This window comes from Ictalurus furcatus, chromosome 4 (genome assembly GCF_023375685.1).
Source record: "Ictalurus furcatus strain D&B chromosome 4, Billie_1.0, whole genome shotgun sequence".
NCBI classification, from domain to species: domain Eukaryota; kingdom Metazoa; phylum Chordata; class Actinopteri; order Siluriformes; family Ictaluridae; genus Ictalurus; species Ictalurus furcatus.
The window spans coordinates 12,832,584-12,858,015 of record NC_071258.1 but is presented as its reverse complement, the minus strand read 5'-3'; the positions used below and the strand labels follow the sequence as shown (position 1 = coordinate 12,858,015).

The window sequence follows — 25,432 nt, the reverse complement described above, 5'->3', positions numbered from 1 at the left end:
CATGAAGAAAATAAGAGAGTGACATTTAAAAACACAAACAGTACCACAGATGAGGTTAATATGCCAAACAAGTATACTGTAATTGAGAGGGACAATTTTTTTTCTGTCTTCTGTCAGACCACCAACAATGTAAATGTTGTAATCCTTGTGGGATGCTGGGAATAACGACTACAAAGTGTACTATACAAAATCCTCATAATCTCACAAGCATTGGCTTGTTAGTGATTTTATCGTCTTGGATGGGCTTTTGGTGTTTGAAGCCTGATGTTTTCATAAAATAATTCACTTTTTTTTTTTGGGAAAAGGTTTGTTCAATGGACTCTTTGGTGATGAATTGCACATCATTTTAATGGTATATTTCCACCTGGAGGAGGGGAGTAAACATCTGTGTATTCATAAAAACAATCCCTACATTAACACTGCTGCCTCAATCCTTAAATGTACTAAGCATACTTACATTAATGCATGGTATGGTCTCGCAAGCGTCACATGTCTGGATTTCAGCAATAATCAGCTACGATGACTGTTTCGAAGATTGTTTGAGGGAATTATTGGTGGTTAGGGCAGATGGAAAGAAAATAAAGATGGCAGAAGTGAGAAAGTTCTGCCTGGTCCTGAAGCCACAGTGCTCAGCAGTGGACAGATTCTAGAGAAAGGAGTGTAGGAGGCTTGGTGTAAGTGTGATCACAAAGCCAATCCCTCAAAATATGCTACTATGCATTAAAAAAAAAAGCACAGTAAGAGGGTTAAAATGACATCATGGGTGTTGGTGTGTATGCAATGAAGAGCAGGTGAGCTTAAAATGCACAGTAAGAAAACTTGCTCGGTCTGTGACTACACTTTTTTGTTGTTTCACTGCAAGGAGGATGTCTCCACAGCAAGGACAAGGCACGCAAGCATCTGTTTAGGACTACATTTTTAAAAAATGGGTTTACTGTACCTGAATATGAAACCATGGACTAAGCCAAAGCAGAAAGTATGGAGCACCCTGAAACTTTTTTTTCTCCACAGAGCACTGCGCTACACACAACAGATGGTGAAAAAAATCAAAATAACAACTACAGAACTATTTGCAGTAACGTTTTCCTAAGTACGTCATAAACACCTAATTGCACTGAAACATGGTTTAATCCCAATGAACGGGATTCGACATGGAGGCTGAGTTTAACCTCAAGTAATGTGGCACACGCTGATGTCACCAATCTTCAAACCATCTAGCGAGAACTTCCTCAGTGATCATAGAAAGTACATTTTTGTTCCTGGTGTGCAGATAACACTTCATTATCTTTGTCCTTAAACAGACTGACTCTAATAAAGAGACATTTCAGCTTGACCTCTGCAGACAATACGAAAACGAGTAACACTGCTTAAAATGTGCTTTACAAATATACGTCTAAACACTGATTGGTACGTTGGAGTAAATAAGTTTCTGTTTAACGAATAATCTGAAGGCGCTGAGCGTTTCACTTTACAATCAGCTGTTTGTGGTAATTACTCGTTAAAATAATTAAACACATGATGATAGTGACTAACATCTGTTTGAACGGCTGTGAGAGCACAGTGATGCAGAGTCAACGTGATCAAATTTAACCATAAAAGATTTAACACGACATAAAAATGCTCCGTTTCTCCGTAAGAGCATGTAAACTGGCACTTGCAGTGATCATGCAGCGTGGCATGATTAACACACAGTCCGGATCTGCTCAAGCCAGTAATTAATCTCATAAACTATAAAGTCATTGAACTCATTATGTTGATCGTTGGCTGAGCTCACGCAAGAGGCGGGAATTAATCGGCTGATTGAGGACCATCAAGGTCAGTTAGATACTTTCTTGTGTGAAGTTTAGCAGTACTATAAAAACACTGTTACTAGATAAGGAGAATGTCAATATCAGTGTTCTTCATTCGTTCAGTTCCAGGTTGGTGTAGGCCTGGAAATAACAACCAACAAAAGGGGTTCATCTCTCAGGATCCGACACCACTTGCAGTCGCAGCATATAAATATGAAGGAAAGAGCACAGGAGAAGGGCTTGTGGAGGGCTCCTTCTCTCCATGCCTGCGATAGGTTGTCACTTCCCAGGAAAGACAGTGATCTTGCCAGCTTTGGCCAGGCGCTCTATTATCTTGGCCTCGTAATCTGCGTCATGTACACCTGTTTTACGGAACTCTCCAGAGTAGCGGTTCTGCTCCCAGTAGTGGTGCCAGTTCCCCCGGCCGTCTGCCCCGAAGCCGAATACATTCACCTGGAGCAAAACAGAACGGGTCAGATCATACACACACCAAATGCTTTGTTTTAACAATAAGAGTATGTGTTTGATTGCGTAAACAGGGGCGGCTGGTAAAAATGGGCTAGCCCCTATCTAAAGATATATATATAAGGTTTCATTTTTGCCATCTGCGTCAGGTTACTGGCTATTAATAAATGTCTTAAGGCTGGGCATTTTGGACTTTTGTGGAAGAAATGCAACAGCACCACCAAATGGTCATAAGAAAAATAGACAGAATGGTGTGAAGATGTGACACTGGGACTGATTTCTTTCTAGCTCAGTAGATCCATGCAGCATACACTGTCAGAGACAGTAGTGTCAGGTGATTACACAGAATGAAATGTTAACAGGCTTAATCTCCGTTTTGCGCTAATATTTTTCACCTGCTTCATCCATTACGCAAAAAAGGCATACGTGAAACACGGTCGTGAGTGTAATGAACTCGAATGAGGTAGATTATTTACTCTAACGTCTTTTTTTCCCCCAAAATGCCTTTGGTGGTGGAACTAAAAGTAGACAGACTAAGCACATGTTATCTAATGAAAGCATAAATTAGACAAAATGACATAAGTGTAAGCATTCAGAGGAAACAAAACATGAACTCAGTAGAGCATTACACGCTTAACACTAAAAAAAAAAGACTATCTGTCTTTAAGTGTGTGTGCTATTTTACTCAACATCATTTTATTATGCCATCAGTAAGACCTCATGATATGACGCATTATTCGATACTAACAGTTTCTTGTTTAACTATTGGCGGATTAGATTTTAGCCCTAATAACGCAAGCAGGCGTCATTTAAAGTAGCATTTATTTCCACTGAAAGCCTTTGGTGCCAAAACATTGCACATATATCAAATTCTTTACCTCATCACACACATGCAGGGCAAAGAAGAGCACCAGCATGCCTGTAGAGGGGTAGCGGCCGTGGTGTCGTGTCCAGCGGTCATGGATGTACTTGAAAAATGCCGGATTGAAGATCTGAACCTATGCAACAAGAAAATAACTTTTCACAACCAGGCGGTTGTAGAGGATGCAGGTTTGGAAAGGAAGTGACCTGCGTAAAAGTACAAAAACTCACAGCCTCTTCATTTCACTAAGAGAAGAACCAGAATATATGTGACTAATATAATGATAATGAGTCTTTATTAATCACATACACATTATAGCACAGTGAAATTCTTTTTTTCCGCATATCCCAGCATGTCAGGAAGCTGGGGTCAGAGCGCAGTGTCAGCCATGATACAGCGCCCCTGGAGCAGAGAGGGTTAAGGGCCTTGCTCAAGGGCCCAACAGTGGCAGCTTGGCAGTACTGGGGCTTGAACCCCCAACCCTTCTGATCAGTAACCCAGAGCCTTAACTGTCAAGCCACCACTGCCCCACACTGAAGAACACAGCTCAGTCCTGCATCCAGTCCAGAACTTGGTCTTGGTCTAGCTGCTTGCTAATGAGTGCATGAGCATGGCGTTAACCTTTAACAGGCTCAGTACACAGTACAATGTAAATGTCTGCTCAATGTAAATGTTCTGTGTAAAGATGGGAGTCTCTAGGCACCTCATGATTAGATATGGATATTCAGAATGCCACTGTGTGATTATGACGGGGGTTTTTTTATGCACCTTGCTGAAGCTTATTTTTGATTTATATAGAGTAGATTCAGATTTTTCCCCAACCACTTGCTGCTTTTAAAACGTATCATTTTACTTCATTATGAAAAATGATAGCACAAATGGATATAGATTAAGCCTATCAGAATAAATTTCACTGTGCAAAAAAACAGTACTTTAAATAACTTAAAACTCCCAGGTTCCACCGGCTTCTGCAGACATAAATTCCTTACACTCATAACTTTTCCTAATGGTTTCAGTGTGCTTAGTGAGTCTATTGAAGTCTATTAAAGTCTATTAAAACATACAGTATGTCCTTTTGGTCATTTTGGCCAAACGACCCTGTTGCATGATGTAGAAAAGAACTTTTTCTTCTCACTTGAAAATCGGTTTAATTTGACTTTTAATGACAGTCCAAGGTGATTATTTTTCATAAGAAATGTTTGATGAAGTCTACTGTATATAAGTCTGATTATAATATTTTGTGCATCAATACTAAATCTTTCATGTCTGAATCACCATTCTTCTAAGAACTGACTAGGTTTCTCTATGCCCAGTCATAAATAGCATATAAAATATATACTCGCCATCCACATTATTAGGAACACCTGCACGTCGGCACAACATGATTCAAATGCAGATACAGGCCAAGAGCTTCAGTTAATGTTCACATCAAGCATTAGAATGGGGAGAAAATGTTATTTCAGTGACTCTGAAGGTCAGCCAGGCTGCTTTGAGTATTTCCGAATCTGCTATTCTGCGAATGGAAATGCTTTGTTGATGTGAGAAGTCTGAGAAGAATGGGCAAACAGGTTTGAGCTGACAGGAGCTCAAATAACCAGTCTTTCCAACTGCGGTGAGCAGAAAAGCATCTCAGAATGCACAACAGCAGAAGACCACATTGAGTTTCACCCGTCAGCCAATAAGAGGAATCTGAGACTACAAAGGGCACAAATACACCGAAACTGGATAGTTAACGATTGGAAATGTATTCGGTATCCTGCCTGGTTTTGGTAAGCCGTGACCTGTACCTGCATGATTTTATGTATTGTCCTGCTACCACATGTTTGGATAATTGCATGAATGAGCAGATGTATAGGTGTTCCTAATAAGTGGCCAGTGAGGGTACAGTATATATAATAGGCTACATCTTGTATGTCATTCTATTTTACATATATAAAGAGCGAATGCTCGAGATATAAACAGATGTGCTTTTGGATTTTGGCAGGATGCTGAGACCCAGATGCAGCATTACAAAATGTGTAATGAGATGCACTGAGTTTAAATTACCTTGTCCTTGTCCACGCGCAGAAACTGCTTTACTGGAGCATAGGTACTAAGTGGAAAAGAAATGAGGGAAACAAAGATGACGTTGAAAAAGGAGCAATGATGTGATCCACTGCAGATAGTAATCATTTGCTCTAACATGAAATGTATAAAGGTGTATGTGCATGTGCATGTGTGTGTAAACAGAAGTGCGAGACATTGCAAACATAGTATTTTAGAGTTGCTTAGTATCTGTATTATGCTACTGAAATATTGATAGACTAGCGACAGAAAAAGAGCTTGATAGAAGGACACTGACTATTTATGAGAATAAACCAAAGCCCTTAGATGGGGAAATATGTGTTTGTGTGTGTGTGTGTGTAATGTCTCACAAGCGGATTTGGCCAGTAGAGAGGGCGCTGGTGATCCACAGCAGGTCCAGAGTCTTGAAGGGCACCAGAACGAAGCTGACGTTGGCAGCCAGGTTCTTGGCACTTTCTGGGTACATGAAATGGTGGGTGGTGTGACTGCCCACGTCCTCTTCATAGCCCACAGTGGGGGCCAGGTTTATTCTGCCAAACGTCCATACAAAACACAGAACTGAAGCAGTGCTTACTCAGGCACACATTTGTAAAAACCAGACATTTTTATTGGCACACAAATTCTATTCCTCAGCCATATTACATTTCCATGTTTCCGAATGGACCTGAGCTGAGCTATGATTCTCATGCTGACATGAGCTTGAGGGAACAGGTAACAAAAATAATATAAACAAGAACCAAATGGAACATATTTGGACCACAGGCATGATGCCATACACCTATATAAAATCACTTGGCTGATTGGGACATAACCAGAACGCTGATATGTTCCAGGAGGACTGCAAATGTGGCAAAGCTTATACGGGAATCTTTCACTATACAAGGAAACCACCATGAAATCAACCTTCATGCCGAGACTGAGAAACAGCCCAGCACATACGTGTCGATGGTTTTTACGAAGAAAAGTCACCGAAATTGAAGGATTAAACAGAGATAGATTGCCTAGACAAAGAGGGAGACAAAGAGAAATGCAGAAACAGAGATGAATAAAAACAAAAGGCAGAACGAAGAAGAAAGAAGGAGTGACATAAAAAGAAAGCAGCTGACAGCTAAGACTGTGAAGAGATTCACTTCATTCTCGTTCTGTCCCTCGGTCTCTCAAATCCAAGCTCTGTGTATACTTCATATCATTCACTCTCCTTCTGCCTGAATTACAAGCCACCTCGCCTACCATCTATTTTTTCCTATCTCTGATTGAAAGTGCACATGTGTTTGCTTTGTTCATTACAATTTCTATATTTCCATTTCTTCATGAGTGCCAAGTACGAAAGGATTCAGAAATGAATTGAGCTTTGTGTGCACTGCTTTCGATTTTGATCGACTTGGGATTTGAGGCTCTGAAAATAATCTATATGCCTTCATTCTTTATCGCAGAGTCAAAGCCTTTCTGGGAAGCCGAGGTCTTGCGTTCATCAACCACAGCACCTTCTTAAGCTATTGGAAATATTATGCAACATGGTCTTTATTTAAGGTTTAATGCAAGAAGCTAGCAGATTAAAGGCTTAAGTTTGTCAAAAAACCATGCGAACCTTGATTAAGGCATAAATCAGAAGCTCAGGGGAGGCACAAACAAAAGCAAACTACACTAATCAGCCTGCTTGTTTCATCTGGATGCTTCCAAAACATATGTGCAAGCATTTTGAGGCTGCTTTCTGAAAGATTTATTTCACAGACAGCTGAAAAACCAGGTGGTATTGCAGTGCAGAGAAGAGAGCTGCAGTGCTTCTGTATGTCTTTCTGTTCCAACTTCGACCAGAGGGTGGCACACCAACACTCAGCCTTACAGCATTTGTATTTAAGGCCATACCTGGTGTAAATAAATACTGCCCTCTGATACCACCTGCCTGATGATATCACTCATCAACTGCTTGGCAAGCACACATCTATCAACACTCAACACTCAAATTCTCAGATTACCATATACCCCAGACGAGGTTTTTTTATTTACTTTCCTTGTGGTGCAGCTCTATTATTATTAAAATCTTCCCTGCTGTACCTGGAAAAGTAACGAAAATCCTATTCACCGCATAGTATACTGAGCTACTGTTAATAAATTACAGGTATACCCTGTATAACTGGACCATGTTTATGCTATTAACCATTCACAGCAGGTCAAGTCTTTGAGCAGGCTTTACTGATCTTTTGAATAGTTCCTACCAGCTATCAAAATTATAACAATCTAAGCCAGTTATCAGAATTATACTAGCTACCTTAAAAAAGAGAGAAAAGTCAATACCAGACAGACATTTTAACAGAGTTAAATAGCTCAGAACAGATCCACTGCATACTTTTTAAACGTTTTTAAAGTGTACTATTAGTGCATTTAGGATATACAGTCCCGTCTGAAACAACTGGAACGGAAGGCCAATTCATTTGTTCATCAATTCATCAATTAATTCAAATGTACACCAAAGACATTTGGGTTTGAGATGGATATAAGACGAGAGTTTAGGATTTTTATTTCCTGACATTTACATCTAGATCTGTTAAACAACATTAAACATAAAACGTTTTGTATTGTTAGATGGGAAAAAGTATAGGAACAGATAAGTCTTGAAGTAAATTAAAGTAAATAACGCTTAATATTTGGTTGCATATCCCTTGCTTGCAATAACTGCATCAAGCCTGTGACTCAGTGACATCAGCAACTTGTTGGTTTCTTTTTTCGTGTTATTTTCCAGGCTTTTACTGCAGCCTCTTTCAGTTGTTGTTTGTTTTGGGGGGGTTTCTCGCTTCTGTCTCCTCTTGAGGAGGTGAAATGCATGTGAAATGCAAGTCTAAAACCTTCCACTTTTCCCCCAATTATAAAGTTCTTTGTCGTGTTGCCAGTGTGTTTCGGATCATTGTCTTGCTGCATGATGAAGTTCCTGGAAGCAGTTGAAAGTGGTGTCGGATCCTGAGAGATGAACCCCTTTTGTTGGTAGTTATTTCCAGGCCTACACCAACCTGGAACTGAACAAATGATGAATTTGGATGAATGATAAATTTCTTTTTAAACTGTCAGACAGAATGTTTCTGTAGACTTCTAAATTCATTCTGCTGCTACAATCGTGAGTTAGATCATCAGTAAAGATTAGTGATCCCGTTCCAGAAGGAGCCATGCAAGCCCAAACCAAGACACTACCTCCACCATGTTTCACAGATGAACTTGTATATTTTAAATCATGAGCAGATCCTTTCTTTTTCCACACTTTGGCCTTTCCATCACTTTGGTAGAGGTTAATCTTCATCTTTTGATCTCAAACCCAAATGACTTCAGTCTACAGCAAAAACAACTGAATTGACCTTGCCATTTCAATAGTTTCAGAGGAGACTATATATGTATTCTATAGAGTAATAAAAGTATACTAAAGTTCCCAACTTTTCCTGCTTTCTCTTACTTTATTATCCTGGCATGCGGTCTTTCTATAGTGTTTTTGATGAAAATTAAGTTTATTTCAATTCAGTTTAAACAGGGAGATGCATGAAATTCAGAAACTATTACTCGGTCGTATATAACTGCTCTTTCATCTCACTGTCATTTTCTCTCTATCTCTTTTATTGGCAGATGTTCCAGCCTCAGTTTAAACCCCACAGTGTCTTCTGGGTGACACTAGGTAGCAGGACTATAAATCATTACAGTACACAGCTGTAAAAGGCAAAAAGTACTAAGTGTGTTAAGAATTCAGCGTTTACTCTGAAGAATGCCGTAAAATAATAAGTCTATAGCTAGTGTACCAATAGTATCTTTCATTAGCTTCATACTGGATTTACACTTTGACTGTATCAAATCAGCAAGTTCTCCTTCTCCATATATCACACAACAGCTACCAATCTGGGAGGGTGGGGTTCTTCCTCTGAGACACATCTTTACTAATGTCGCCAGTGTATCTTCAAATGATGCCTGAACACTTTGACTGGCAATGAGAGGAAGACCACCAATCTCATTGTCACGATTTAAATACACACTTTTCTGAAGACTCCGAAGGACGTACAATGGTCAGATTCATTAATTAAGTTATCTGTTCTTATTTACACACTTTTAAAGACAGCATGGCAAGAAAGCAGTAAAAAAAAAAGAAGCAGTGCACAGTAAAATCAAGAGGCTTTGAAATTTTTTCTCAAATACCAGTTAAAAAAGCTTGTTAAAAAGTACTCTGTGCTAAAAAGCACATTTTATAATGCTGGATTAAACTCTGCTCACATAAAGCTTAACAGTAATAGACTGACCAAGTACTATAAAATATTTAAAACTTTTTTTTTTCCCTCACAACAAAAGTGCTATTTGGAGAAGAGTAAATTCACACTGGGACCTAAATTCCAAAATTTGCAGGTGCTCCACTGTGATTTTCTTTCTGTCTGGATCAGCCATGTCAGTGTTTTTCTCCCTCCTCCCCTGAGATAATTACAGACCAAATTGCCTACCATTCTTCAACCAACTCTGTGGTGGTCTGATAATTTTAGAACCATCCAGACAGATGCCTTTGTGATTTTGCATGCAGAGCCTGCTTCTTGCGTTTAGTTTGCTTCAGTGCTTTTGGTTGCCTGGTGTGCATACCCATATTAAACACTTCCCAAATCATGAAAAAAGTGTGTGATTTGCCAGCCTCATCACAATGCAAAGCCTTTACAATGACAGCTACAGATATACAGAAACTTTTTTAACTATTGCACTTTTTTCTACATAACTGTTACAGTTTAAAACTGCTACTGCTGTCCATACTCTGGCAGTTTACTTCTACTGTAAGTACTTTATTTAACTTGTTATATTTATGACTATTTGCATTTCTGGTCAGAGGCTAACTGCATTTCACTGTCTCTGTATGTGTACACTGCACAATGACAATAAAGTTGAATCTCATCTCATCTCACTTTATATTCATATATACACTAAAATATTCATTCATTGAATCCATCAGAGGGCACCATGCACACAGCACCCATTAAAGACATTTCCAAATCAAGAAATATCATCAGAATGCACTGACAAATGTTATCACTTACACTTATACGTACCCATCTTTAGAATGCAATATGGCTTGACCACCTCAGGTAGTGCTAACAAATCAGATTGACCCTGGCTGAACGCATAAAAGAGCCTATCACTCATAAGATGGCTGAGTGAAAGCAGAGAGCCGTTTTACATCAGCAGAGAGGAAACGAGGCAGGAGCTGCAGGGGAGAAATATATGTACTGTACATAAGCCGAGATAAAGGACTCATTTCAGAGCTCAAAGCTGAATCAATATGACAAAATAGTACCAAAATAGTACCTTGATTTACACATTCATCTATCGCTCTTTCGTTTCTTGCCGTTTCCCTCATTTCCATATTCACTCTAAAAGGTATCCAACTCCTCCACACCACCTTCGGGGCAATTTTTTTTTAAAGTCTCATTTCTTTTTTCTCTCCACCTAAACACACTGAACCCTACTTCATCCTTCTTTCTTATGAAGGCTGTTTTTTTTTTTTTTTTTCGAAATAAGATTCTAAGTGAAAAGCCATCTCAAGTAAGCCATATTCAAGTAGGATTAGTTTTTTCAGGATGATGCTAAATGATAAAACTCTTGCATGTGGACAGCTATAAATTAACATGGGACTTTATTAGCTTCATTTCTTATGTACCCAGATTTTTATGTCACACATGGTGTCATATCAACTTTATTGGATCAGGAATCTAATTTTAGATACCAAGGCATTATATAATAGTTGTAATAGGTTGATGTCATGACAGGATTGCACTCTTTATTTGGATCAGATTTAAACTTTTTGTATTTCTAACGAGCTCCCAGTGAAGACAGTATGAAAAAAAAGGAATATGAGCTACAGCAACTACATTTTAGAGACTCTTCCAAAGCATTAATCATTGTGAGGGAAATATATTCTCTTAATACCACCATAGCAATGGTAAAGAAATCTTTTTTTTACAACACAGATGGGTGGCATCTACTTTAAAAATCAGAGATGTCTATCTGAAGGTACTAAAATTATCAGACCACTGTTGAGTCATCGAGAAACAGCAGGTAATTTAAGCTCAAATGTTCTAAGAGGACGAAAGAGAAAAACACGCACATTGCCCAATCTTTATAGAAATAAAATCACAGAGTAGCACTTGGCAAGGATGGAATAGAGCGTGATGTTCTCGCTGTGTCTCTGTGGGTTTCTTCCAGGTTCTTTGTTTTCTTCCCACCTCCCAAAAACATGCCTGTAGCTACTCTGATTTGCCCATAGGTGTGAATGCGTGTGTGAACGGTGCTATTCAGGGTGTGTCCACATCTCATGCTCATTGTTCTCCGGTTCCAGCATGACCCTGACCAGAATGCAATGCTTATTGAAGATGAATGAATGAATTCTTCTACCCAGCTTTTTTAAATGAGTTTCTTTCTTTGTCTCAAAACTCCCATTCTCCTGATCCCATTATCTTGCATTTTTACCCCTCACCTCATGATGTAGGTGTGGCTGTCGATCACCGAGCCATAGCCTACCCCACGTAGGTTGCCTGAGTTGCCCACCACAGCACAGCGCAGGCAGCGCGCTGGGTCCCACGAGCCATACGGCGAGTGTCCGGGGATCACCTGGAAGAGCCTCAGCAGCACCTGTTGGATACTGTGAGGCTTAAACTGAGGCTGCAACATCTGCCAATGAGAGAAATAGGGAGAAAATGACAGTGAGATAAAATAGCAGTTATATAAGACCGAGTAATAGATTCTCAATTTCATGCATCTCCCTGTGTAAACCTGACCACATAAACAATTAGGATACTAGTGACTGCTGTAAAATAGCCTGCTCTTGGCATCAAGGAAACACACACCTGAAAGTGTGTCCTTGTCAAAACTTCAGCATTAAGACCATATTCCAACTATCTCTCTCTCACTGGATCGAACTGAGTTTCCCCATCCCCCTATGTTCTATCTCTCTCTCGCGCGCTTTTCCTGTGCCAGCTGCTGGCTGAGATTATGCCCGCTGGCTTTTCGCTAGGCCCAGTAATTCTGGCCAGATGTTTTTCTGACTGCCATGCCAGCCAGGGATTTCATTCTGAGTCCAGATAATGTCAGCAGAGAGAGGCAAGGGAATGTGTGTGTTTAAGTGTACATGGAACTATTATTCAGAAAGGATAAGCACTAAATATCCAGTGAATTCCTTCAAAAGGGGAAATCTTCACATATAACTGGTCATCCCTCTCTCCCTGGCTCTCTCCCTCCCTCCTTCTTCAGTTTAATCCTTCCATTGCTGACTGGCACCAAAAACAATTCCATAATCCCCCCCCACCCTGGCCTCACACACACAGGCTCACTCCATGTCCATCCTCTCCAAACCAATCCACTCAGTTTGTAAGCTGAACCACCCTCTCTTGTCTGTTAAAACCTCCATGTTGAATCAGCTGTGCGCCTCTCCAGGCGCCAATTCGTTCTGGAGTCTCATTACTGATTTTTCAGCTGGCGAGACATTACTCATATTTTCTCTAATAAAATGGCCCTTTGGCTCTCAGTCTCCTAAATGCAGTGCATAAGCACACTTTCAGAGATCACACTTTCCCAGCTTTAAGATGAGAGGAACTGCAGGGTCTTTTAACATCTACAAAACTTATTTGTACAGTCTCAATGTATGAAATTAGTACTCCTGTATTTTCAATATAATCTCTATCCATCAAATCTGCATTGTATGAGAAAAAAGAGAGGGAAACCTGTTTATTTATAATGGAAGTCTAGGGTATGGGTAGCAACTGGGACAGTCAATAAACAATTAATTGCTTTAACGAATTATCTGATCAAAAAAAGATATTTGCTAACCAATCTAATAATGTAAATGTATATAATTGATATATAGTTAACCTTTGAGAGAGGACTACTTTTTCAGATGGAAGAATTTCTGGTTATGCATTACCCGTATAGTTGTGCTGGTCTAATGCACATGGATACAACAAAATAAATAAACCACTGCATGGCAATTCTCTTACTCACCACCCACCAGTAGTAGACATCTGAAGGCAGCTGGATGTTGTCCCGCGTCCACACGGGTGAGATGTCTGGCTCATAATTCTCATCAAACCAATCTGAGACGCTCGGGTCGCCCACGCAGCGTTTACAGGCACATGTCTTCTGCTGGCTGCCCTCGGCGGAAACCAGCTTGTGGGAGCTGGCGTAGTTAGGCACCAGCTTCACCTTCCTTGACTCTTCCCACCCAGGAGACTCCAGGTAGGACAAGCCAGGGCCTCCCCTCAGTGAGAGTGAAAAGAGCAGGGAGGTGAGGAAGAGGAGGGCCAACGATGCCAGCAGCACCCACAAGCGCAGAGAGCAGCGCATGCCCCCTGATGCCATTCGGGAACACCGCTCACCTGACCCCCCGCTGGGCCCCCAGGGCCTCTGTGTCCGAGCCCAGCCAAAGCCTGACCCCCAGCGGCTCTCTCGCTGATGAGGAGCGCACGCCACACGACCCCCCCACAGCCATGCACCGGCTCCTGCCACCGTGCCCAGCCTGCCCTCAGTGCCCGTCAGCGTGCCAGCTGACACACACGCAAACACACACAAACAGTTTACAGACAGAAACAGAGCTCTTGCAGTCTGTCTGTGGGTCACACACTTATCTCACTTGCGCTCTCTCACTCTCACCCACTCAACTCAGATCTGCCTCACTCTCATCCTCTCATCGCTTGGCTCAAAACACACACCTGTTCAAATCGTCACAAAGTCTACTCAGTGGGTGTCTGCATTGTCTGATTCTCCCTACAGCGACAGTCTGATGAAACAAGCCTCTGTGGATTTGACATTTCAGCTTTAGATAAGCGAATGCTGTCACCCACGCCTGCTATGTGTACAACTGTATGTGTGTGTGTGTGTGTGTGTGGTGTGTATAGGGTAAGCCTGCTTGCTCCTGCACTAGCGAGCCACTGTGTCCTGGAAAATTCCAGCAGTCTCTGGAGAAAATGTCTGGATTTTTCCTGTACAATCAGACTGGAGAGTCATCCTGGAATTTTCCCTCCCTCCCTCTATTTCTTCTCTGTTTTCAGAGGTAAAGGGTCATCTGATATGGACATGTGCAGTCTCAGGTTCATGGTCGTCCTTTCCAGCTAGCCAAGTTCTGACCATTACCTGAGTGGCAGCTATACACAGGTCACTGCAGTGTGTTGGCAGCCACCATGCATGACTGGAGTGTGTGTCTTGGGGATGGCACAGCACTCTGTCTGCAATAGGTCCACAGATCTGGTCCAATGTCTGCCAGATGTTGAGGTAAAAAGAAAAAAGAAAAGAAAAAAATGCCGCCAGACTCAGAGCCCACTGTGCATAATGACAAAGAAGAGAGACAACAAAAGCAATCAAAACCACAAATCCCTAATGACACAAAGGAGATTTGCAAGGGCTTTGCAGAAAATATTTGGCAACCTCAAACAAGCTTATGAAGGAATCATCTGCAAGGAGCATGGAGGCAACTGTTGAGGGACTGGATTACAAAAAAGACAAGGCAATCTCGGCCACGCAGCTGAACACATTGTATTATTGAAGCTACATAGCATTAAACCTGGAGTTTGTGTGTATTCTTTGCCATTCTCAAAAACCCCTTAATGGTGGGTTTTGCTGAAAGTCAAGGTTTCCTGCTTTTGTTGTCTAATAAAATACAACGCCCATGATGTTTGTGCCTGTCGACTCTGGCATCCTCTCGCTCTACCAGATCTTTCAATGTCCTCTTGCAGATATCCACTTAATGCTCTTAAAATCCCTCTTCTGCACCCATTAGTCTGAGTGTTCTCTGATCAGGCTGTGCGTAGGTGTTCAGGAGCTGCTCTCCTCTCGTGAATGATCCAATAAGCTGTGGGTAGAAGACAAAGAAAGGTGGAATTTTAAAGGCAAAAGATCAAAGTGAATTAAAGCACAGCTGTAAATGCCGAAGCATCAAAGGACTCGTCACACGTGTCTTCTATTTTCATTATGTTATAAAACACTGTTCTGTTCATCAGACAGGTTCAGATAGCACCTCAGCATCTGCCTGTTTAATGTGTTGCTCCATAATGAACTCTCATAAAGCAAATTCATTAAAGGAAAAGCACACTCCCGTGCTCTGAAAAGTCATACCTGCTATGAATTATGGGTTCATTCTGTGTACAGAAATCATCTCGGCAAGGAACAACGAGAAAGGAGTCAGCCACCTCATCACATCACCCAGTCCAATCTTACTCTCTAATTGAGGATTCAAGATTTTATCACACCGTTTAAGATGAGATGACGGACCTGCTTTTGAACCAAACTCAAAAAAGCTTGGGCAGATGAATGCCAGCATGACAAGTCACATGACACCGGGGAGGGAAAATGGCTAATTGGGCCCAATTTGGACATTTTCACTTAGGGGTGTACTCACTTTTGTTGCCAGCGGTTTAGACATTAATGGCTGTGTGTTGAGTTATTTTGAGGGGACAGCAAATTTACACTGTTACACAAGCTGTACACTCACTACTTTACATTGTAGCAGAGTGTCATTTCTTCAGTGTTGTTACATTAAAAGATATAATCAAATATTTACAAAAATGTGAGGGGTGTACTCACTTTTGTGAGATACTGTGTGTGTGTGTATATATATATATATATATATATATATATATATATATATATATATATATATATGCCTACTTCTATAGAAATATATATACATACTCTCTCTCTCTCTGTCTGGGGAGCTATCTGGTGAACGGAGATATACACTATATGGCCAAAAGCTTGTGGACACCTGAACATAACACCCATATGTGGGCCTTCACCAAACTGTTGCCACAAAGTTGGAAGCACACATCTGTATAGAATGTCTTTGTATGTTGTAGCATTACAATTTCCCTTCACTGGAACTAAGAGGTGCAAACCTGTTCTGTTATGACAATGCCCCTATGCACAATGCGAGGTCCATGTAGACATGGTTTACCAAGGCTGTAGTGGAGGAATTCAAGTGGCCTGCACAGAGCTCTGACTTCAACCCCACTGAACACCTTTGGGATGAACTGGAACAGTGACTGCACCTCAGCCATCAGTGCCCGACCTCACTAATGCTCTTGTGGCTTAACGAGCAACAATCCCCATAGCCACACTCCAAATTCTAGAGGAAAGCCTGCCCCGAAGAGTGAAGATTATCATAAGAGCAAAGTAGTTTGAAATGGGTTGAAGTACTCAGACCACAACAAGTGTCCAGGAAAAGCTACATCCATGTTTCCTTTCACACATTATAGCAAGGAAACTGCTGTTTCCTGTGGCCAAAAATATTTTCTAGGCAAAAAAAGAAGCACAAAAGAACAAAATTCTAAACGATAAAATGTTTAGAGCTGCTCCATTGATAGATAGATAGATAGGGAAGGAGACAGACAGTCAGAAGGAGAGAAAGAAAGAGAGAATGAGTGAGAGAGAGAGAGAGAGAGAGAGAGAGAGAGAGAGAGAGAGACTGACTTTTCAAAAGTTTTTTATTACAGTAAAATTAACAAACATTAACAATTATTCACAAACTTTGTACAAAAATAGGATCTTTTTTCACAACTGAACACAAGGTTTCTCTGTAACACCACATAGATTCAAAGTTCACTAGATTATTCATTATCTTATAAAAATTAAAATCAACTACAATTCTGGATTTTACCATTGCTGTAAACACCCTTACCACATCACTATCATTTCTTTGTTCTATCTGATTTTTTCTATTGATGTATATAGCCATTTTTGCTTGTCCCAACAGAAAATTCAACAACTGACATTCACCACGTCTTCTTTTCACATATTTAAAACCAAAAAATTCAAATCTGTGTAGGAAACCCTTCATTAAAACAATCGAAAAGCTTTTTTAAAATTTCAAACAAAGGCTTTAACCTAAAACAATAAATAAAACAATGAAAAACAGACTCTCTTTCAGAACAAAAAGGACATTCTTGACTTGAGTCAGAATTTAAAATAGAAATAAAAGCATCGACTGCAATTATTCCATGTAAAACCCTCCAATGAATGTCAGCTGATTTTTTGCTTAATGGTGGCTTATATAATGCTCTCCAGTCTGGTCTGACATTTTCATTCAATCCTAAAACATCACACCACGGTGTATCAACATGCCACATACAACGGTTTTCCATTAACATTATTAAAATCCAAGTACTTCCTTTTGAGTCCAACAGAATTCCAGAATAATCATTTAAGTTGGGGGATAAAAGTTGCTTAGGAAAAAGGTCCTTGTGATTGGGATATATAAGTCCTTCACAATTATCTTTGAGCATATTAGATTCCACTGATGTAAGAGCAGGTCGCCTCCTCTGTAATATTTGAGTCATTGTTCGAACAGATTCGGTGTGTTCGACTACGGCTGATAACTTAAATGCATCGATAGATTTTGGACTTTTTAAACCAACCAATTCTTTTCTCAATTTATGCAAAAAAGGTTCTATTGCTAATGCATATAGCATTCCGGTCCGGACAACGAGCAACCTTGTCTGATCCCACGATTAACTTTAAAAAGAGCACATAAGTCAGCATTAAATTTCAACACACCCTCAATGTCACTATACAAAGTTCTGATTTTATCACTAAAAGCCGAATTAAAACCAAAAGCTTTCAAAACTTTCCATAGATAATCATGTTCAACACGATCAAAAGCTTCCTCTTGGTCGATGGAAATCAAGCCTGCATTCAAACCATATATTTTGGCTACTTCAAATATATCTCTAATTAATGAAATATTATCAAATATTGACCTGTCAGGTATGCAATAGGACTGATCTGAATGAATAACCTCTTCCAAAACCTTTCCAAGTCTCGTAGCTAACACTTTAGAAAGTATTTTATAATCGCAACAAATATACAACAAAGATACAGGTCGCCAACTTGTAATATTACTTAAATCGCTTTTTTTTTTGATAAAAGAGTGAGTACTTCTTTACGACAGCTTAAAGGCAAACATCCTTAAGTCAAACTGTTATTTAGAACTTCCAATAAATAAATTATATTCCAATAAGACTTATAAAATTCGACTGGAAGTCCATCAATTCCAGGAACTCGTCCACACTCCATATTTTGAAGATTTTTTATACAACTTTTCCAACATTATGGGCTTACTAAGTTCTGCATTAGATTTTTCTGAAACATTGTTCTACAAATTGATCTTCTCTGAACTCACTCTTGTACAGTTTTTCATAAAAACATACCGCTCTCTTCTGTATTTCAGTTGGATCTGAAAGTAAAACCCCATTTTCAGATTGTAAAAAATAAATAAAACATTGTTGTCCATTTTTCCTTTCTAACCCAAACAAAAATTTGGATGGAGCATCTGTCACAATCTCGCGATGTGCACGGAGAGCCGGAGGGCACGCGCGTGCACGAACCAGAGTGAGCACATGCCCGCGGGTTACGTAGGAACTATGGAAACTTTGTTTACGATGGACACGTGCGTTTATTTCTGTTTTGTCTCCTCCTTGTTTAGTCATCGGTTGTTTTTCGAGGGTGTGTATTAATTGTTACCAGCTGTCAGTGTTTAAGGTAAATTACATTTGTTATTTAAACCCCTCGTGTTGCGGCGCACTTCGGGCAGTATTAAAGGTGTTAGCTACCTAGATGCTTAGCGGTGGTGTTTCCATGTCCTGTTCTAGTTTCATGTTTCATGCTTCGGTTCTAGTTAAATGATAGACTCCATGTATGTGTTAGCTACCTAGATGCTAAGTGGTAGTGTTTCCATGCCCTGTTCTAGTTTCATGTTTCATGCTTCGGTTAGACCTCGTTTCCCATTTCATGTACATTGACTTTAATTGTGAATAAATACTTGAATCTGCACTTGCGTCCTGTTCGAGTCCGTTACGTAAAAGCATCCATCTCACTGAAGTTTTGAAAACTTGATCTTATCAGTGCTCCTTGTGCTATTAGGCCCAGCATGTCAGATAAAGCAGATTTTATTTTATTTAAACTGATCAATATAGTCTTGATTTCCATTTTGTGTTAAATGTTGAACTCTTGTAACTTCAGCCTCTAAAAATTGAATAGATCTAGCCAATTCTTTAGTGACATTCTGGGTGTATTATTGACATAGTTGTTTTGGTTTTTTTTTCCAAAACCCCACCAATTGTTTAGAGATTGAAAATGATTCTTTTCCATTTTAAAATGAGACCAGAAACAATTCAAAATCTCATCTTAATCATTTAATAAAGTTGTGTTAATATGCCAATAGGCACTATTTGGTTTAACAGAATTCATAGTAATTATATATCATATTAAACTACGATCTGAAAAACCAATTGGAGAAATAAAACAACTTTTGAAAATACTAAGATGATGTTTAAAGACATAAAGCTTGTCTATAAATGTGCCCATGTATATTGTCTGATGTCTTTGTTAAAATGTCTCCACACATCACACAACTCGTGCATTTCAATCATTTGGATAAACCTTCTACGTGAGGGCATATGTGACTCAAAATGATTTCAGTTTATATTACTCTCTGCACAATTAAAATCTCCTCCCAAAAACAAGTACTCTTCACCCTTAGACTCTCCCAAAGTTTTGCAAAAAGTATCTAAAAATGCACATTCTTGGTATTGCTTGAGTTGCGGGCATAAATACACATTAAAACAAATACATACTTTTCAAAATTCGCGATCACTTTTAAAAGTCTTCCTTTTATGATTTCTTATATTTTAACTGAACAAGGAACAAAATTTTTAGCAAATAAAATACGAACTCCTCCACTAAGGGAAGTGTTAACGGCTTAAGAAAGACAAACCATCATCACTATGGGTTTCTTGCATAAATAAAACATCCCATTTTTTCTGTCTCATTAACTCATATATTTCCAATCTTTTCCTCACATCTCTGGCTTCATTCATATTTAAAGAGGAAATGCAAATTTCACCCATATTAAGAAAAAAGATTAGCCATAGAAAACTGAGTAATAGACAGACACCAAGAGTCATGAAATTAAACTGCTTCATTATCACTATTACTCAGTTGGTTTTGAACTTTGGTGACAATTTTTTAGACTAAACACCTCAAGGGTAACATTATTTTATGAAGTTCCTACTGAGTGAGGTACAGTTTTAAAAACTCTGTCATCTTAACACCACACCTCTCCGTCTTTCTGTTATGGAACACAAAAGGAAATTGAGTATTCAGTCCCACTTACCATTCATTTATTTTCTAGAAAAAAGATGCAGTGATAGTGAATGGTGACTGAGGGTAACCGTCTCTCATGTCGTTCTGACTTACATCTCCGTTTGTGTCCCAATGAAGATAAAAGTCATACAGGTTTGGAGCAATTCATACAGGTCTGTTCAATTCAGCTCACTGTTTTTGTAGTGTGGACATTGTTGCAAATGTCATTTGCAAAGTAAGCCAGGTTAAATTTAGACTTAATCTCATGTTTTATATATATATATATATATATATATATATATATATATATATATATATATATATATATACGGGTGAAATGTGACATAGAAATGTTTAATTAAAATGTTAATGTGTATACAGTTGCTTTATGTCTATCATTTGCTTCCATTAGATATAGTGACCTCAAGTAAAGTACTCCTGGAGTAAAGGGTAAGTACAGTTAAGTAAATACAACATTAATTTTGATCATTAAAAGTCCAGTATGAATTAAATTCAGTTAAAAACACTTAGTAAGTGTAGCACATTTGTTTTGTTAAATAATAGTCTCATTTTCTGTTACATCTACGTAGCTTTTCAATTATATCTACTCTTTTTTTGTGGTTTTCACTTGAAGTTAGTATTGTAATTAGGACTTAGGATTTTAATTATATCTACTCAATTTTATGTGTCATGGTACTAAATGTAGTTATTCAGATCTGCTTAAAATTTTTACTTACATTTACTCAATTTATAAGGTATATTTCAATGACTTCACAGCTTTAAAAATGTACTCAATATTTTTACGCGTAAAAATGTTTCACCAAAAAAAATGGAGTACATCATAGTTTAAGCTTTTAGAGTGCTGTTTGTATTTTCAGAACCGACATCAAGCAACTGGCTCACTGAAATTGGCTGCAATTTCTCCTTATTCTCACTAATCTCATCCACATTACACTCAAGTCTAACAGGTTCTAACTGCTCAACTTCATGTATTTCTGCGGCAGTCTGTTCATTTCTTATTTCAGCTGCAGTTAACTCTACCGTTAAACCTGCATCAGTTGGCATTGTTTCATCAGCAACGTCAGAATGAACAGCTTTCGTGCTGTGCACCCGAAAACCCGGGTTTATTGACATTCGCGCTGCTATCTGGACATGCACGAATCAAATGACCTGTCTTTCCACATTCAAAACACCTCATAGAGTCAGTTGACACAAAGACTGTATAATCAAAATCATCTGTTCTGAATTTAAGTTCAGATCAATTTCGTTCCCGTTATTTAAAATCATGTACATATAGCGCTGAAATGAAACATGTTTCAGTAACTCAGATTTACTGGAGACTGAAACAAGTTTACCAAAGTGTGAAAGCTCTCTTGCTAACATTTCATCTTTGATAAAAGGTGGGGACAATGTAACCTTTTTAGCTGGTGTAGAAAGGAGACATACAGGTATAAACAAACCCCGCAATTCAATACCTTTTGAATGAACTACCCCCTTAATAAAGGATGTAGAAACAGGGGTAGCACATCTTGTCCGCTCTAAACACCTATCAGAATGAACTACCGCCTTAAAAATACAATGTACGTCAGCATTTCAATTTATGAAATTTAATTCAAGCACAATTCATTTTACTTACATTTCACATTGCAAACTCGTAATTTTAAAGGCAAGGTAGGTCAAAATGATGGGCGTGTCTTCAGATATGCCATATTCAATGTTTTGCACGTGCGCAGTACGTGTGGCTAGTACATGCTGAGAGGTAGGACAGATTGCCAGAACACCACCACTGTGTTTGAAAACACCGGCGTTTAACGCCCTCAACTCTAATAAGCCTTGTACTATCCGACCACAACACAAAATTTAGACAAATATCAATAATCTCATACAACATAGAAAAGGAAAGTGTGAAAAAGAAGCCACAGCAGGCACAAATCGCTCACACTCACACCACGCTTCACTCTCTCATGCGCACAGAGAGAGAGCGAGAGAGAGAGAGAGAGAGAGAGGTGATTTGCAAACATTTTATTAACTGTAAGGTACAATTTTTTGGCTCCATTCCATTACCGGTGTTATTATTACATTACACCAGAGGAAGAAAAGAGTTTTTAATTATGCTGGTGGGTTACCATGGCTACCCTGACAGTCCAATCTTCAGAGTTCAATAGCTAATAATTCTGGAGTGAGAGAATGGACCTCTTTGCTCAAGAACTAAAAGACTTCGTTTACATTTCTTTTGACGAAATTAAATGAAGCATGAACCCTGAGAAAGGCTGCTATGCCATGAATGGCAGCTAAATGCCTGGCTCTAGTGTGCATTATAATGATACCGCAGGCCCTTATCCACAACCACATCCTTACTGTACCTGGTGCCATGATATAAGCATGAAATAAGCTCAATACTCTATTTTCATGTGAAATGCTCACAATGACCTCCCAGATCTACATGTTTATGTAGATGTTCTAATGGGACATGAAATGATCCTATTTAGTCTCCATCACAGACAGGTCTATAATCTGGTGTTGGATTTAAGATCAGGGTGCGGGGTCAGCCTGACACTTGGCTCAGCAAGCAAGCGATATTTTCCATTGTTGAGATGCAGAAGCATTATTAGAGGCAGTGAGGGGGCGGTCGAAAAGGTGCATAAACATCTGAGAGGCTGAGAGTGTATTTTATATTTTATTAAATTTGTATTTTCATCAACAATAATCATTTATAAGAACATACTAATTTGTTTACACCCATAAAGAAAAAAAATCTCATATTATTATTATTATTATTATCATGTAATAATCACAATCACCATGGGGAAAAACCACAGACACACTGGCCTGCTAAATCAGATAATGGTTATAAAACATTTAGCACAATTACAGCTATAAGAAAAGGCAACAAAAATGTGTATGCATCATCATTTTTTCCCTTTGTTTTCATGGAGTGCCAATAATTCTGGAAAACACGTGTGTGGTTTCCACTTTGCATGACGGTTTTAAGAATTAAAAACATGCTCTTTGCATGTGTGTATATAGCAATACTATGTAATACGTCACCCTCTACAGGAGCGAGAGACAGTTTTGCATGTCGCATGCTGAGATTGCCTAGACAGGAAATGAACATTGGACACAGCTCTAAATGAACACTGGCAACCATCAGACTATCACTCTATTCAGATTCCTGCCTCATCTTCTAAAATCAATCATCATATTCCAGACATCTCATCCAATTGCTTGGGCCAGCAGTCTCCGCGTTTACAAAGCCATCAACACACAAAGACAGTAAGCCTAACTGCTTGAGCCACGCTTGCAGCCTCCAACGCACAGAGCGTGAGATGCACAAACAACGGGAGCCAGGATTGATTTGGCCCCAGCTAGCAAAACTAATGGCAACAGTGAATACATGAATGCATAAACAGTGCAGGACAAGACAGCCTTGGCTCTCTTAATGGTGCTCCTACAGCTGCCGCTGTCCATCTAGGTGTAACTTTGTCGTTTGGCATGCGAGAATCACAGCAAACACACACACACACACACACACACACACACACACACACACACACCAATTCTAGATTATGACTTGTCTTACATGTTTGAGTTGCATATTGATAAGGCATGGTCTCTGAGTCTGTATTATGTAGGTCTAGTTTGTGCCCTCACTCTTTGCCGTCTTTAGTTCTATCACTCGAACCTACGTAATAGATGTTCTGATTTTATCTTTGACCTGTTCCAATTGACATTCATCATTCTTTAACAGTATTTCTCTGTGTATATATACTATGCTTCCTGAATATTAAAACTAAGATACTTTCACTGAACGATGGTGTCGGTGTGACTTCTCCAGCGCCCAGACGAGAAAAAATCAGCCAAAAGCAGGGTTCCGATTTTGGTTCTGACTGGTATCGGACAAGAACTTAACACATATGATGTTTTCATTTCCTGTGTAGAGTAGTCCACTCTGAGAAAGGCTGAAGCCCATGTACAGAAACACACTCAAGTGCACTGCACACAATGCTTCTTTTCACAGCCTCCCACACAGTTGTAAACCAAGCAGCACTTTCTATCACTCTCGCTCCCTCTGTCTGACCTGCGTACCTGCGCGAAATAAATAAAAGGCTGTTGGGGAGTGGGTGAACGCGTTGCCCTGGCAATGATAAAATAAGAGGTGGCTACCATGGAGATGTAATGGAGAAATGAGAGACACCAAACACTCGCACTGGTTTCTGCTGTGTTGCTGCGTCACACTCATCTCAGATTGCTTAGTTTTAACAAAGACATGCCGTATCAGGTATTGAGAATATGGAAATGTTTTTCTACAATAACTAAAGAAAGAACACTAAATATGGGCTATGTGAAAAGCATGCTTCTGTTTTGTTTTGGGGTTTTTTTTGTCTCTGACTCCAATGAACCTTTTTGAAAAGTAAATAAATAAATAAATGCATTTAAAAATCACATATCATATGACAATGTTCAGCGAGAAAGAGGAACAGCTCTGATTTGACTGGAAATGGAGGTTTTTTGGTCGACAAAAAAAGTAGAAGCTTGAAATACATACATTAGTCAGAGCTATTGTGTGACAAAACTGTACATTGCCTTTTTCTAAAGAGTCCTTAAAATAAGAATGCTTTATTATAGGTCTAGAGACACTTAATAATGACAAACTACACATTTGAAAGACGGTAGGCCTGCTGGACATGGACACGCATACACACACGCACTGCAGCATATTAATCAAATAATAAAATAGTTGGCTGGCCTAAAGGCATGAGATAATTTCAATTTGAATTTGAGCTGGATATTTTATTGACTGGTACAGGCCTTGCTTAGAGACGACTTGCCTCGTCATTCAGACTATAAATGTTTGTATGTATTTGATTGTATATATGCTTGTAAACCGACATTCACACTTATACATACATACATACATACAAATAAAAAACAAACAAACATATATACATGCACACATACATACATACAACCATACAAACACACACACACACACATATATACAGTACATACATACATACAGTACTGTGTAAAAGTGTTAGGCACCCTCATTTTTTTAGTACAAACTTTGTTGTAGATTTTTATTTTATGACTTCTACATTATCGAGTCAGTACAAAAAACATGTTA

At 39.2% G+C, this 25,432-nt stretch overlaps 1 protein-coding gene across 1 annotated transcript; it reads right to left on the bottom strand.

Moving 5' to 3' along the window:
• Positions 1 to 1,171: 1,171 nt before the first annotated feature.
• st3gal2 (ST3 beta-galactoside alpha-2,3-sialyltransferase 2) lies at positions 1,172 to 14,071 on the bottom strand. Its single transcript, XM_053623028.1, has 6 exons — positions 13,180 to 14,071; positions 11,660 to 11,853; positions 5,532 to 5,711; positions 5,164 to 5,209; positions 3,134 to 3,253; positions 1,172 to 2,243 (listed from the first exon to the last, which is right to left on the bottom strand). The coding sequence occupies exons 1-6, from the start codon at positions 13,534 to 13,536 to the stop codon at positions 2,070 to 2,072; spliced, it is 1,071 nt and encodes a 356-aa protein (XP_053479003.1). The 5' UTR covers positions 13,537 to 14,071; the 3' UTR covers positions 1,172 to 2,069.
• Positions 14,072 to 25,432: the final 11,361 nt, after the last annotated feature.